Genomic DNA, 16837 nt, shown 5'->3' with positions numbered 1-16837 from the left:
AGCTTGGTCGTACTGGTGTCCCCCCCTCCTCGATACCCCGCTTCTATTTTGCTCTTTTTGTTGTGATTCGTCCGATTTATTTATATATTTATTTATTTTTGTACCTCCTCTTGGTCCAGCTTTGGTGGATTAGTAAGATCTGTTTACAAGCAGTTGTGTATCTAGGGTTGGTACGACAGTAAATGCGCTTGGCTACGTTTCAGATTCAAATTAACTTTACTGGATAATAATAATTGAGTCTTGGAAAATCTACTGACCTTTGTTTTGTGAAACGTAACTTTTAGGGATGACATCCAGGAGGAGCTAAAATGAGCAGGGCAAAATGGGTCATGAGATGTTAAAAATCGGTGTATGCAATGGCTCGGCCTCCTTTCTTGTACAGTATTTCTGTTTTTTACCGAAGAAATCATGACTATGGACATGATTCCTGTGCCCATTTGAACAAATTCCAAAGGAAATACAAGACCCTCATTTAAAAAAGAATCCTTAAGTCCTTGTGAAGTGGTGGAAAAATAATCAACAGTCTTATACTGAAATAATGTGGTCACGAAGCCCCCCCCCCCCCATGGTTATTTTAAATAACATCACATGGTATTATTTGGTAACATTTTCTCCGTGATAATGTGTTCTGCTGTGAAGATTCTCCGTTGAGGGTTAGGACCAAGAACCTGACATTTAATGATTTACAAATAATGAATATATAGTATATAACGTAATAATGTAGAGGAGTGGAGATAAATGAACTGCGCGCCAGATGTTATCATAAAGGAGACTGGAAGCCGGAACGTAAATTCTAGAAATTGAAGAATTGAAAAAACAGCTCCATGATAAAACTCTTAGTATACACTTACATAAATTCAAATGACCATCTATGCTCGTTTCCAATTGGAAAAAAGATTCAATGTAATCTAAAAATATTAATTGCGATTCAAAATGTATAAGAAAAATAAACATAAATAATAATTTTTAATTTTCTACAACAGTAAAATTATACATTGTTTGTGATCATTTTCGGAATTTTTCAAATACAAATTATTGTTTCTTGTAATCGCAGACTACTTGTAAACGCCATTTTCTGTTCAACCTACAAAGATTCAAGCAAATGAAGGTGTTTTTACCGTGATTATAGGTAAGTGTTGAAAATGGGAAGCTTAATGTTGCATAGTGATATATACATAGATTGTTCATGAACTTATAGATGCAAGTTTTAATGTCAATTTTTTGTAATATACTGGAAAGTATTGTCGAGGCTTCATAGCCTTGCATTCCGACTGATGTGTCAATGGCCAGTTGCGGGAAACGTTTATATGATTATTATTATTCTTTTATTATATAATTAATTTCAAGTGAATAGGTGCAGATTTTAGGAAAGTGCATGATTAAGATTCGTGTATATTTGAATGACTAGAATAACAGTCGTGTTACGCGGAAACATCTTGTTTACTGGTTCGTCTCTTATGCTAACGTCAACACGAGTGCAGGAGTTTTCATAGAATTTAATGTTCCCACAGCATATTCTGTCCGTTGACTTAAATCGTGTCTCGTTTTACCTAGAACGTTAAAAGAAAACAGAAAAGCATACTTTCCTCCTGGTTTAGGCCCAGCGTAATAAGGTGAGTCAAGTAAAAATATTGTAATTATGTGCAGTAAAATTTTACTGCTAAATCAATGACTGGACTGGTAGGTTGTTGTGGTTTTGTTTCGTGAAGGATTAATCTAGACGAAGGCGCCGTTTTATTGCGAAACCAGTTAAAATCGCCAGTGAATGTGACTATACTGTATACAAAATGAGCAACTGTTATAGTGAAAGTAATTTTCATTCAATTATTAGACTGTGTGTTTATTTACCAGTATCAGATGATCATGGGACAAGGATCAGTGCATCCTAACCCTTGGAGAATTCCAGAATCACGCAAACACAGATAATTAACATGAAAAACACATAGTCCAATAGATCCTAAACCAACTTTACTAAACAAAATCATTGACCTTACCATGGAATAGATAGATGTTTCAAATGCAAAAAAGAAGGGTGCGAAAAATGTGTTTGCGTGATGCTGTATTAGATCAACCTCTTTCTCTGGTAGGCTTGTTCATATCTATCTTTTAAAATACTGTATTATACACACCTTGAAGTTGAGTATGATTCCAATAGGAATGGGTAGCTCTTAAAGATATTGTTATTTTAATTGACGAGTTTAGTCTGTCAGTTTTAAGTAGCTTTATGTCTCACTTGCCATTTGGGTACATTTTTAGTATCAAACATATTTTTCACTTTGATTTGCATTGCAAAGATCTATTTCTTCTATGAAATAGGTTGTTAGGTTAGGAGCTGGTGGACAGCATAAATTTTATGTTAAATATCTTTGCTTGCAATGATCTGGAATTTTACTGCCAGTTGTGAGTGGACAGAAGATTTTTCCTTTAGTTTAACTGTTCAGATGGGTTAGAAAAAGTTTTGATTGGTTAATTTCATTTGGAACTGTTGTTGTTGTCGTTCCCTAGAGGCTAGACTGTCTGTCCAAGCAGTCCCGTCTCCCCAAGGAATGCCACAGCCGAAACTGGGTTTTCCTACAAATCCTTTATAGAGTGTATGTTGTATTGTTTGCGTGCATGATTTGGAACTGTAGGCAATATTGTTGTAGTGGAAGTTTTTGCCCAAGAAATGACTGGGAATTTAACCATTTCTGTATGTTATTTTCCAACCATACCTTATGCCAGTGGCAATGGTAGGTCAGCATTGCTGTTGATATAACTTTTAAAAATCCCAGCTATTGTTTGGTAGTACCACTGCTAAACAAAGAAATCAATATGTTGACCCTGGTGTCTTTATCAAAATACCTGCAGCATGCAGGTAACCAGTAACAGCCTCTAACCAAACCTAACACTAGATTAGCATATCAAATTGATATTGGGTATAATTTTTAATCAAATTAATATTGAGTATAATTTTTTTCTGCCCTAGATAGCTGGTAACTTAGAATGATAACACTGTTGTGTAAATAATACAGATATTTTATTAGTGTTGGTGTAGGTATAGCATTTTCTTCTCTGGGTAAAAAGAATTTCTGAATTGCATGACAAGGGTGGGGGGGTCATCATATAATGAGGCAGTGGGGATGAGCTGTGGCTGTTGGTCTCTGCTGCGGAAGTTCTATCAGGGCACAGGGATGACAATATGTCCACAAACAGTCTGTCCTCAAAACAAAATAAAAAAATTCCTGTGAATGCTAGGCAAGCATTTGTTTCTTACTGTTTGAATTGAATCACGACACACTAAACAGAGATGGGAGATATTAAATTGTTTCAGCCATTTTATGCAGTTGTCTCATATTTTGATTACTACTTACCACCACCAGCCACCGCAGCCTTCGTTCCACACCAGTCATGCCATTCATCACTGCACAATACCAACCAATATTCTTGATAATGCAAACTAACTCGCCTCATCTACTATTTCCTTGCCACCTGGACCTTGTCTTTCCACCTTGCTCCTGATGCCTCAGGCTTCAAGCCCCCATTTTATAGGTAAAATATGAGGCAATCTTGCCAGTAGGATCAGAAGCTGTCACTATTTTACTTGGGAATTAGCTTACTTGCAACCTCGGTTTCAGGGTCTTCCTCCTACTGTCCTATCTCAGGCTTTGTCTTACAAGAGCCCAAGTAGTAAAGCCCTGGAACGAGGTGGGCTTACTCGATGAATATACCATGGTACTTGGCTTCATTCAGTGATAAACATTGTCCTTGAGGCACATGAAATTTGAACTTTAATTTTTTGTAGGTGCGCATTTTTAACGCTCCTCATTTCGAATTTAGGCATATTGTGGTGCAGGCGCAAAAATGTGCACCTTAAACGACAGGCCCTGCACAATAGGGTGATGACCCGTCATCCAGGAGGTGCTAAGATAAGAGGAAGGGTGGAGGGATGTGGAGTGTGATGGAAGTGACAGCAGATGGTGTTTGAACGGATGTGGGTTGGGTGTAGGGTACATTTATACTTCACCTTTGTCTCCCTCTTTATAAAGGAAAAAATACATATATGGGGGTATGGCTTATTAAATTCCATGCTACAAAGTCCACTGTAAGAACACCGTCCTAGCCTCCCGATAGAGGGGAGTTTGTGATGTTAAACCAAATCATCATCTTGGCAGTTTCTGGCCACAGATCTGACTTTAAAAATCCGTGCTAGTACTGTATATGGCAGTATACTAATTTAATCTAATCCAGCCAAAGTTTTGAGTATCATTTCCACAAAGGCCCACAAGAGGTGCCACAAGAAAGTGCAGCTGTGACAAGGGAATTACAAAAAGCAGATGAGAAAGATTTCTGAACTGCAAAAAAAAAGACCAAAAAAGTTTTGAATATTTATACATTATATGTATGTATGAAAATACACCAATGACTTTTTCCCCCATACAAAGGAGGTAGCGAAAAAAGCACAAGAATTTAATTGTCATTACATTTATCACAATTATTGTAATTATTATTTTTGTGATTTTTAATGTCATTAATTATTCTTTTCAGAAGTGTTGTATAGTTCTGAGCTGTTGTGAGTATGGCTTTTCCACCACGTCCCCCACTGATGCAGAGTGTTGCCATGCCTGCAATGGTGGGCACACCATTTACCCTTGCACGTAGGTTGCACCGGCTAAGTATATATCATTGAAATTTGTCATATGTGATTAACCAAGCAGGGTTGAGCAATTTTGACCATCTTCTTTTAGATAAGATAAAATAAAATAGTAGGGAGAAGAGCATAAGAATGAAGGAGGCTGCAAGAGACCATAAGGCTTACAACAGGCAGTTCCATGCCCATTACCACCCGTTATCCCCATCCATAAAATTGTAAACCATTTCTTAAAACAACTGATAGTTTCAGCACTCACTATGTGGTTGCTAAGTCTATTTCATTCAATGATCACCCTATTAGTAAACCAGTTGCCTATTAACTTCATAAATCTAAATTTGTCCAATTTAAAGGCATTACTGTGAGTCCTTTACTTAAAAAAAAAAAGGATTTAAATTGGACAAATTTAGATTTATGAAAGAAATAGGCAGGAACTGGTGTACTAATAGGGTGATGACCCGTCATCCAGGAGGTGCTAAGATGAGAGGGAGGGTGGAGGGGTGTGGAGTGTATTAAGGGATGGAATGGGTGGGAATGATTTTATGCCTTTTCCTTTTTGGCTACCTCCCTTGTAAGGGGGAAGAAGCCTTGGTATATGTATGTATGTATGTGAGTCCTGCCCTGTTGTCTTAATATGACCTTGTTTGTGTCACACTTGTTAAAGCCTCTGATCCACTTGAACACCTCTATTAGATCACTCCGCACTGTGTCTTTCCAGAGAGTGTAAGTTAAGGTGCCTAAGCCTTTCCTCATAAGGTAAATTTCTGAGCCCATATATCATTTTGGTCATTCTCCTTGGTATTGATTCTATATAATGGAGACCAAAACTGGACTGCATAGGGATGGGTCTAACTAATGCTAGGTGGGGGGGGGGGTTGCAATGCCCCGGTGCAGCACTTTTGGTGAAAAGAAGGTAAAGCAAGTTCCCCCTCATGTACTTTTAATGCATGATTTATTTATCATGAGTTGTGTGTATGAATGATTGTGTATAAACGTTTTGTGGATGAATGTTACATGTGAATCGTGCTAGTGACCATCAGATGTTGAAGGTGGTGGTAGTGGTGGTGTGTGTGGGGGTGGGGGTGGGGTGGGGCACTTACCCATGTCGGGGCCCTGGTGTTAACTGAGGTGGTTTGCCTTTGTGGTCGGACCTTTCCTGCATCGGTACTGTCATAGAATGGTGACCTGAATGCATTTGCAGTTCTTTCTTCTCTTGGTAGGGAGTTTTTGGAGTATTTATTAGCCAACCCTGCTTGGTAGTCATGTAGAGTTTGGTTTTGTTTGGTTAATATTTCCCTTTTGTACAAGTTGAAGTATATCAGGAATTAATGTCATACCCATTTCTAATAAAAAAGTTTACAGTCTGTTTATAAGGTTATGTTTTTACAGCAACGATGGTGCGAGCAGTTGGAATTCCAATATCACAGGTATGTAGAACATACCATGTTGTTGATCATTTAGAATTGTTAATTTATTGATTGCATAAGTTTTATGGAGTTGATATTTTGGATGGGTGAGGGTGGGTGCATACCTTTGCTGGTTATCTCCCTTACAAGGGAGAAGCCTTTGATATATAGATAACTTAATGAATTTAGAATCATGATATGACTTTCTATTTGATATTTAAGGCAGATTTTTCAATTGTGGTAACCTTTTTAATGTTAAAGTATTTATAACATTTTTAGACAATATCATCTATACCAACTCCTGCTGGTGCTCGAGGGAAACCGCCGATAAGGCCCCCTGCTATGGTCACGAGTTCCAATACCAGTACTACTACAACAAATACAGTCAACAAACCACCTAGTTACTCCAAACGGTTAGAGTCTTCTGGGCCGGCAGTAACAGTGTTTGTTGGTAACATCACAGAAAGGGCACCAGATGTGATGATCAGGCATATACTTAACACTTGCGGACCTGTCTTGAGTTGGAAACGTGTACAAGGAGCTTCTGGGAAGTTACAAGGTATGCATTAAACAATGTAAAAACTATCCACCTTGCATGGGAAAACATACACATGCACACATACATCCATGTGTGGCTCAACAGGGCAGTGGTGCTGCTCTTAACTACTAATTCACAGATCTCAGTTTGAGTCCCACCAAGGCTGAAAGAAACATGGCACTGCTGCACTGCGAGCTGGCATTCTAGCTCTGGTGAGGAAGTAGTTTTGTGTGCATATAGGTGGGGAGGGGGGTCACAGGACTACCCATAAATCAGGGCATTTATGAGCTCTCATCCAGGAGGGTAATAGGTGCTGATCATGAGTCAAGCATGATCAAAGACTGGTGAATTGTACATATGAGCACACTCTCACACAATTTGTTGGTGAAGTGAAAAGTGGCTCGGCCTGCTCACTTGGCTCTATTGAGATAGAGCCGTACACTGAAATGGGCAAGCTGTAACCTGTTCAAGTGGAAGTGAAGGTGACAATATCATCCAGAGATTGGGTGATGTAAATTATGAATATCTCATCAGGTAGGGTAATAGCTATCAGTCAATTCTTAAACATGGCCCAAGACCAAAGAAACTTGGGAAAAGAGGTAATTGACAAATTTAAATGAGCCAAAATTGTTCTGTATAGCTGGTAATGGTAGATTGAATCATAAGAAAAGAATTAACAAATAGAAGGTAAATAGGAGTGTTGATGCAATAATATAAGCAGAAATGACCGATGTGAGTTTCCAGTCTATTCATCAGTGATAGCAACTTAGAAGAGGAATCAGGAACAATGAGAAAAACAGTATGAAATGCAACATTGAAAATATTTAGATGTTTTTATTTTCCAGCTTTTGGCTTCTGTGAGTTTGGTAATCCAGATGCAGCTCTCCGTGCCATTCGGTTACTCCACGACTATGAAATAGCTGACAAAAAATTAGTAGTTAAAGCAGATGCCAAAACCAAAGAATTATTGGATGATTACAAAGGTTAGTTGTACAATTTTTGATTCATGTGTCTACATAGCATTAGGCCATTCCGTTATAAGGGAAGTAGCTTGCCAAGGTATCCACTCACCCTGCTCATCCCATTCCACATGTCACCCATTATGCTTTTGTCTTAGCTCCTTCTTGAAATAATATAAAAATTAAATTTTATATAAGGTTTTCTTGAAGATACACAGCCCATACTGTATAGATATATCAGAAGGCCCTGTCTCCCTTGTAAAATGATTGCTAGAATTCATTATGTTTAGGTTAAGTTGTTCTAATACATTGTTTCTTCTTTGGTCTACTGTCTGTGCGTTTAGCCAAATTAGGTGGCATGCATTCATGTCGCCCGCCAGTATATGGTTTCGGAATTGGGGGGTTGGAGCTGAAGGATTGGTCTCTGGCTAGGAGTAGGTGTGGGAGGGCAGGTGTTGAGAGTACCCTCAGTATATGAAAAACAGAGAGGGGGAGATAGGTTGGTAGGAAATAATAGATAGGGTTGAGTGAGTTTCCTTGCCCGATTCAGAAATTGTTTACCGAGCTCTCCAGTGCTGCATGGAGATGGGTCAATGCATTTACAACTGGGAGTCACGGGTGGGTCTTTGGCAGTCTTCATCTTCTCTTGGTGGGCAGTGCTGCCTCGTGCGGGTACGTCATAGTGTTCCCTTGAACCAGTCCTTTATCATTTCTTGGACTCTACCTCTGCCTGATCCCACCTTTGCTGAGGGGAGAAGAAATCTGCCACAGTGTTTCACACGCGTGTTGTAAAAACTTACTAAATGGGTCAGAGTGAAGGACGGATCCTTCACCATTTCTCTCCTACAAAAAGTTGCAAGACAGAGGAGGAGAACTCCAACAACCAAGACCATGATGATTTCATAATTTCGAGTTGTAAGAAACTTATGTTAATGATGTGAAGGCTTAATGTAGTTGAGAAATAGATTGATATACTGATGATGTGATTATGTGGAAATACCTGCAGCCATCATAATTTTTCTTTGTAATACACTAGGGTCTTACAATTTGAAAGGATTATGGTAGTTTTTGAGGAGGTGAAACATAATTTGTCAAAATGTTTATCATCTCCATATTAGCAGTGCGGTTTTAATATTGAATTTGTGAGTTTAGGTGGTGAATTAAGATTTGATGTAGGAATTTATTGAGGTCAAATCTGTGATTTGTGGAAACATGGGCCATCAAATTGTGCAACCCCAGTGTACTTTGTGATGATATACTATGAAAATGGTTTTCAAGAAATCACTAGTGCTCTGAATGAACAGAACTTTTTAGTTGCATTAGTCTTGTATGCAAAGGGGCATTGGTTATTGCAGAATAGTGACATTCGCATTCCTAGCAAAAATAGGACTAGTTTATGAAATTTTCATATATTTTCTAATGTTCCAGAGGGTTGTGTTCAGGAAAACAAGGATCCACCAGGTAAGTGATGACTGTTTTCAGTAATTAGACAGGGAGACAGGGATGACCCTTCACCCGAGAGGAGCTAAGATGAGAGAGGGAAACGAGGGTGGTGGATGGGAGTGGGAGTGGGTGCATGACTTTGATTTGGCTACCTTCCTTGTGATTTATGATTTGGTTTAACATTACAAAATCCTCCTATCAGAAGGCGGGGACATTGCCCTTTACGGAGGACATTGTAGTGTGGAATTTAGTGAACCATGACCTTCAACTTGGCAACTGCTTTCACCTTGATCTTCACTACACGAAGCCATGCCCTAACCCACTCAGCCAGCAGATAAAAAGCCCTTGGATTATAGATAGAACAATTAGTGGAGAGTCTGCAAGGAATGTGAAATGAAAGGCCACCATTGCTTTAAGTTGGTTTTTAGTGTCTGAAGGTCCTATGGGTCACTCCATAGCTGTCTGGAGCTTCTGTAATCAGGAGTAAAAGAAGTTGGTAGTGTCTCTTGGACTTGTCTTTACAACATTTCAGGATGGAATAGTTGACTTTGTGTGTGGTCTTGGGTTTGGGGTTTGTTTCTGTTTGTACATACATGTACCAAGGGCTTTTTCCCATCCTTATGAGTTTCTGTTTGTAATTAACTGGTGGTGACAGTCCTTGGGTCCTCCCACAGATCTCGTTGGGAAGAAACTTTGGAAAGTTGACTGTGTTTTATTTGTTTCCATGTCACCATTTGAAAGTTATAGGGGGAAGGGAGTTCACCCATCCCATTATATTACACAAGCACAATGAATGAATGAATGGAAGAAAAAAAAGGCACCAGTATGCTACTTTGACAGACACAGAAACATTCCACCTGCACCACATAACACATCCATATAAGATCGCAAAACAAGCACTTCACGTCAGACCACTGAACTTCCTACTTCATCAAACCTTTCCAGGCAATCCCACAAAAAATCTCCCAGGAGAAACGGGCACCTCACTTGCACAAAAACAGTCCGGTCACTGTCCTGCGCTAAAACTATACCAACACAGAATAGGCATGACCACAGAAACCGTACCAGATGCAACTACCACACAGAAGACACCAAGAACCTGAACTCACACTGCCCCACCCTAACTATACTCAGTCAACCATACAATATTTCTTCCCTGAGGGACTTCTGGGCCACTTCAGTGGCTGTTGCGGATTATCTTGGGGCTGGGGATTTGATATCCAGTAAGAGACATCTGGGACAATGGATTGTTGAATTCACTTATTTGTGCTTGTGTGATTTAAATGAATCCACACTAAGTCAACACTAAGAACCAGTTCATTGTTTGTGCCTAAGGTCCATTGCTTGTTATTGAAGGGCTGCAAGATTCCAAGTATTGAAAGTCATGGTAATGAAATTATATTATTGGTTGTGTTGTATGATACATGTTTGGGCTTGGGCTCTTACATAGGTAATGTTCTTTTGTGTTTTTCTATAGGGAGGATTTTGTAATGTTCTTTTGTGTTTTTCTATAGGGAGGATTTTGGTTTCAGCTATATATATATATATATATTTCATTCTTTAACATTTATAACACATGATACTTATCTTTGGGTGGTTTTGTAGGAAATTATATGCCATATTATTTATACATTGTTTTAACTAATACTTTTAAGATGATTTGACTAATACTGAATATGTACTTTTGAATAGAGAAAAAGAAAAAATCAAAAGAAAATGGTGATTCATCACCAGCTGAAGAAGAAATAGAAGAAAATGATGACTACATTGATGAAGACATGAAAGCTGAGGACCATGAAGCAATGAACAGAATCAGTGGCATTCTCTCGGAGCACAAAAAGGACATCCAGAACTATGTTCCACCTCCAAACAAACAAGACATGAGAGAAAAGAGAATGTCCAGAGTTCAAGAGAAACTTGTAGCATTATCGAGCGGGGCTGATATTGCAAGTATTCCAGCCTCAGCGGTGAGTAATTAATTTCTTTTTGGCTACCCCCCGTGTAAGGGGGGAAAAGCCTTTGGTATATATATATATATATATATAATATGTATGTGTATGTTATGTCTAGATTGGGTCTCAGTACATGTACTAAAGTATAGATTTTCATTTACTTGTATTTGGAATTTAAAAATTCAGTTGTACTTGTAGCTAGATCCAAAGTACTTGAAAAATACCAAGTACTTTCAAGTACAAATAAGTACATATTATTTAATTAAAAGATAAACTGTACTTAGATTCTAGTGAACTTTGTGTCGATACTATTGGGTAAATGCATTTTTGTGTTATTTTAGTTAAATAATTATTGGTAATGCAAGGGGGGACGGAGAGGGGGGGGTCGCCGATTAAATGAAGCGGCCTTGCTGTGGATGTGCTGTGTCTTGCGACACTGCTTCTGACCCAGGGCGGTGGGCAGGGTGCAGGGATGACCCGTCATCCAGGAGGTGCTCAGATGAGAGGGAGGGTGGGAGGGGTGTGGAGTGTATTTAGGGATGAAATGGGTGGGAGTGTTTTTATGCCTTTTCCTTTTTGGCTACCTCCCTTGGAAGGGGGAAAAAGCCTTGGTATATGTATGTATGTATGTAATGTTAATATAGAACAAAGGACAATTTTTAATGTCCTGATATTTGATAATTTGAATGATAAGTAAATGGGCAAAATTATATGCATTAGTGATTTCATACATACATATACCAACGGCATTTTCCCCCCTTACAAGGGAGATAGCCAAAATAAGTAAATAAATGAATAAAAATAAAGGCATAAAAACCACTCCCACCCATTCCATCCCTATCACACTCCACTCTCCTCCACCCTCTTTCCTCCCTCTTATCTTGGCACTATCGCTTGATTTAATTAAATTACATACATACATACATATACCAAGGCTTTTTCCCCCTTCCAAGGGAGGTAGCCAAAAAGGGAAAGGCATAAAAACACTCCCACCCAATTCATCCCTAAATACACTCCACACCCCTCCCACCCTTCCTCTCATCTGAGCACCTCCTGGATGACGGGTCATCCCTGCACCCTGCCCACCGCCCTGGGTCAGAAGCAGTGTCGCAAGACACAGTACATCCACAGCAAGGCCGCTTCATTTAATCGGCGACCCCCCCTCTCCGTCCCCCTTTGCATATAAGGAGAGGACGGGGAGAAATCCCTTCGGGCTGCGTCAAAATTTACTCACACATACTACCCCACCCCCCACCCCCCGCCCATTCCTCCTCATGCAGTCACAACATCATCCATATACAACCATTCTCCACTCACCTCTGTCTTCCGTCCTCTCCCTTCCTTCCTCAACAGACATTCCCCTCTTCCCCAAAGCCCCCTTCACCCCATCCATCCACCTCATCCTAGGACGTCCCCTCATGTTCACTCCCTCCACATCTGCCTTCCATACCTCTTTTACTAGTCTTTCTTCACTCATTCTTTCCATGTGTCCAAACCATCCTAATATTCTTTCATCAACCCTATCTCCCAAATCCTTTTTCACCCCTGTTCTCCTCCTCACCTCCTCATTTCTCACTCTATCTAGCCTAGTAACCCCCACCATACTTCTCAGACACCTCATCTCCAACACATTCAAACTCCTTCTCTCTTCTTCTCTTATGTTCCACGTTTCTGCCCCATACAATGCTGTTGGCACAATCACTCCTTCATACAGTCTCCTCTTCGCATCCATTCCCAAATGTCTATTTCTCATTACACTCTTTAAACCACCAAGGCATTTACTCGCTTCTCTCAATCTACATTCTACCTCCACCTTCACTCCACCTTTTCCTGCTACACTTGCACCCAAGTATCTAAAACTATCCACTTCCTCCAGTCGCTCTCCCTTAATGTTCACTTCCAGTCTACTGCCACTTTCACCCCTTGTACATCTCATCACCTTACTTTTACCCACATTTATCTTTAGCTTTCTTCTATCACATACTCTCCCAAACTCTGCCACCAGCTTCCTCAATCCCTCCTCTGACCCTGCCACAAGCGCAGTGTCGTCTGCAAACAACAGCTGGCTCACCTCCCACTTTTCTCCATTTTCTTTAACCATCTCCAATCCCTGACTCACTACCCTAGCATTCACCTCTCGCACCACCCCATCCATGTATAAGTTGAACAGCCAGGGCGACATAACACATCCTTGACGAAGTCCCACCTTTACTTCAAACCACTCACTCTCTCCATTTCCAATCCTAACACATGCTCTACTACTCACATAAAAAATCTTGACAGCTCCCAAAAGCTTTCCTCCTATCCCATAAATCTGCATAACCTCCCACAGTGCCTTTCTGTCTACCCTATCATAAGCCTTTTCCAGATCCATAAAAGCCCAAAAAACATCCTTCCCCTTTCCTATAGCTTTCTCACATATCTGTCTTACCACAAAGATCTGATCTACACAACCTCTACCCGTCCTAAATCCACACTGTTCCTCACCAATTACTCCTTCTGTTCCTCTCCTAATCCTCTCAATTAAGATTCTCCCATAAGCCTTCCCTACTACACTCAACAGGCTAATCCCTCTGAAATTACTACATTCACACTTGTCCCCTTTTCCCTTGTAAAGAGGACCTATACAGGCACTACTCCAGTCCTCCGGTACTCTACCCTCTCTCCAGCAAACATTAATTAATCTCACCAACCAGTCCACCATCACTGAACCTCCCTTTTTCAGACATTCTGCATGACATCCATCCAGACCAGGTGCCTTACCTGCTTTCATCATCTTTACAACTGCCTTCACCTCATCCTTCCTTATTTCTCCTCCATTCTCCTCACTCATCACTCTCATTTTCTTCGTATTTCCCACTGCAGCTATCTTTCCCTCCCTATCCTCCTTCACATTCAGCAACTCCCTAAAATATTCTGCCCATCTTCCCCTCACTGCCATCTCTTCCATTATCAACTCTCCATCTGTACCTTTTACCTTTTCTTCCCTACTTGATTCACCTCCTCTTCCTCTCTTAATTTCTTTCCAAAACATCTTTTTATTACTTTCAAAATTTTCTGTCATACTCCTACCCCATTTCACATCTGCTCTCCTCTTTGCCTCCTTTACCTTTTGCTTTACTTCTCTTTTCTTTTCTTTGTACATCTCATATGACTCCCCTGTCCTCTTTTGTAACCAATCTGTGAATGCTCGCTTCTTCTCTTCTACAACCTTCTTTGTTTCCTCATCCCACCATTCACTACCCTTTCTTCTATTTCCTCCTGTCTTTCTTGTTCCACACACCATCCTTGCACACTTTAAGACTCCCTCCTTGAACCATCCCCATTCCTCCTCCACACCCATCTCTGCTCTATCCTTAACTCCCTCCCACTCCTCCTTCAGCTTCTTTTCGTACTCCTTCTCCTTTTCCTTTTCATTCAAGGAGTTCACTCTAAGAACCTCCCTACCTTTTGTCCCTTTCCTCCTTCTCCATCTATCCTCCACTCTCAACTTACCTTCCACCAAAAAATGATCTGATATTCCCCCACCCTCTCCCCTTAGCACATGTACATCCTTAACTCTTCCTATCATAATCCTATTTACCACTACATAATCCATTAGCGCTCTATCTACCACCCTTCCCTCCACCACCCTCTCCCATGTGTACTTATGCTTGACTTTCTTCCGAAACACTGTATTTGCTATCATCAGCTCTCTTTCTAGACACATTTCCACCATCAACTCTCCACTACGATTCTTTCCTGGAACTCCACACTTCCCAACCACTCCATCGATTGGACCATTTCCCACTCTAAATTAAATCAAGAAAAAGGCATAAAATCATTCCCATCCATTCCATTTAGGGATGGAATGGGTAGGAATGATTTTATGCCTTTTTCTTTTTGGCTACCTCCCTTGTAAGGGGGAAAAAGCCTTGGTATATGTATGTATGTGTTTTTCGACACAGCTTCTGACCCCATAGGGAGTGGGCAAGATGAAAGGGTGATCCATCATCCAGGAGGTGCCAAGATAAGAGGGAGGGAAGAGGGTAGAGGGGAGTGGAGTATGTAGGGGATGGAATGGGTGGGAGTGATTTCTATGCCTTTGTCTTTTGGCTACCTCCTATGTGAGGGGGAAAAGAGCCTTTGGTATATATATATATATGTATATAAATCAAGTGATAGTCACTGTAATTTTAAATGTATATTCATCAGCCTTAATGCTAGTGAAAGAAAGATAGATGGACAGTAGTGGATATAGGATTCTTACAAATTGTTGTTTTTCAGAATCTAGATGATGTTGAGGGGCTTGAGGAAGGAAAAAAGGACCTCATTTCCCGAGAAATTAATCAATTCAGAGAGCAGATGAAGGTGAGATAGCATTTTCATGCCATTGATGTAATCATCTGAATACTGGTAGTCTACGTGTGGGCAAAGCATGCATTACGCCATCAGCCCCTTTGAACAATTGGACCTACTATCACTGCAGGAGTGTGGAACTGATACGTGCTAGAACATTCAGTGTGTTTCATTTGTGCTTGCCCACTCACAAGGCTACCCTGTTCAGTAAATTGCCCCATTCATCACATTGTTTATATAAGTTTGATTTTGCAGTTATAGGAATTCATTGGTCCAAATCATTCAAGTGCACTTGCCTGAAGGACCCTGAAAGAATGTCACTTCTGCAGAAGGGGGTGCTTCCCCTTGTGCTCAGTAGTTTTTATATATTTTTTTTGTATTTTTGTTTTTTATGGGAGGCTGTTCTGAACCCATATGAGGAGGAGAGGAAGAAGGCCACTTGGCTAGGCTTTGTGTGTGACTTCACAAATCACCCAGTATTCCCTTCATTCATGATTCCTTTAGTTTGAGTTTCCCAATCATCTCTCAACCCTTGTTACCATCTTCATCATTATTGTCGTCTTGACATCATTTCCTCAGCAATAGTTTAGTTTCTTATCTATCCATAATGATTTTCATACTCAATATGCAGAAGCTAATCTTGTAGGTTCTAAGAATTGAAGATTGATGCTCTTGTGTATTTATTTTTTGTTTTCTTTTGTAAAAAAAAAATAATGTGTTTCTTGTAAACACAAACATAATGTGTAATTCTCAAACATAGGCAGTCATAGAGTTCACACGCGGCCAGTCGACAACAGTCATGTATGTTTTGTGCCGGCTTTGGTGAGTACAGATCTAAGCAAAACACTTTAGTTTCGTATTTGAAAGGACTCATTGATGCACTGGGATGTAGAAAGGTTTCTCTTTGCAAGTGGTCATGTCCCTCAAGAAATTGGATTCCAAGGTAGGAAGGGGCATAACCACCTCCAAAGGAATGATTCAACATCCCCAGAGCATTTCACAAGGAGGTATCATATATATATTCTAGCTATCACACAATGGCTGAATGGTTTTTCTGAACGTTTACGTAGTGAGTCAAGTACCCGCTTCTTGTTTGGATTATCCACTAAAACCGCTCTCAGTTGCATCAGCCATCTTGCCGCACACTGACCATGTTTTAGAGGATGACAATTCAGTTGCACCTGTGCCCTAATTACTACTGCTCTCCTTTACAATCCAGCCATTTATTGTTATTTACTGTTAGTATTATTACTATCAGCATCTTTAGAGTTATCTTTTATTTTATTTCTACCAATCCCTTTCCTTATCGTGTTGGAATGAGTTAAGTCAGTGTGCGTGGAGTGTGAATTATCGCATTATGTCATTTTTTAACTAGTTTTTGGAGGATATATTTAATTCACTTAATGTCAATACCTTTGTGGATATCACTTATAAATTTCATTGGAATTATTTGTAGCTTTAATCATATATTTATACACTATAATGATTTATATTTGTCACTAGTGTATGAGTAAAGTCTTCGATGATTTCATACAAGTGATGTCACTGATACATTCCCACCAGTCTACATCATT

General features: G+C 39.9%; 1 protein-coding gene across 10 annotated transcripts in view; it reads left to right on the top strand.

The window, feature by feature from the left end:
- Positions 1 to 1007: 1007 nt before the first annotated feature.
- LOC143028210 (RNA-binding protein 25-like) overlaps positions 1008 to 16837 on the top strand; it is a 44558-nt gene continuing 28728 nt past the window's right edge. For 4 of the 10 annotated variants that reach the window (XM_076190008.1, XM_076190006.1, XM_076190003.1 and 1 more), the window contains exons 1-8: positions 1008 to 1129; positions 4525 to 4652; positions 6017 to 6054; positions 6313 to 6592; positions 7417 to 7554; positions 8959 to 8991; positions 10666 to 10940; positions 15192 to 15275. In XM_076190008.1, the coding sequence (XP_076046123.1) occupies positions 4556 to 4652; positions 6017 to 6054; positions 6313 to 6592; positions 7417 to 7554; positions 8959 to 8991; positions 10666 to 10940; positions 15192 to 15275 (945 nt within the window). In that variant the 5' untranslated portion in view covers positions 1008 to 1129; positions 4525 to 4555. Of the gene's footprint in view, positions 1130 to 1481; positions 1614 to 4524; positions 4653 to 6016; positions 6055 to 6312; positions 6593 to 7416; positions 7555 to 8958; positions 8992 to 10665; positions 10941 to 15191; positions 15276 to 16837 lie in introns of those variants that run through there. The other 6 variants (XM_076190009.1, XM_076190004.1, XM_076190001.1 and 3 more) reach the window with 5 other exon arrangements.

Source organism: Oratosquilla oratoria, chromosome 9 (assembly GCF_046742065.1).
Source record: "Oratosquilla oratoria isolate Oo_2021 chromosome 9, ASM4674206v1, whole genome shotgun sequence".
NCBI classification, from domain to species: Eukaryota; Metazoa; Arthropoda; class Malacostraca; order Stomatopoda; family Squillidae; genus Oratosquilla; species Oratosquilla oratoria.
Note: the sequence above shows the minus strand (reverse complement) of the source record. Positions and strands in the feature narration are given on the sequence as shown.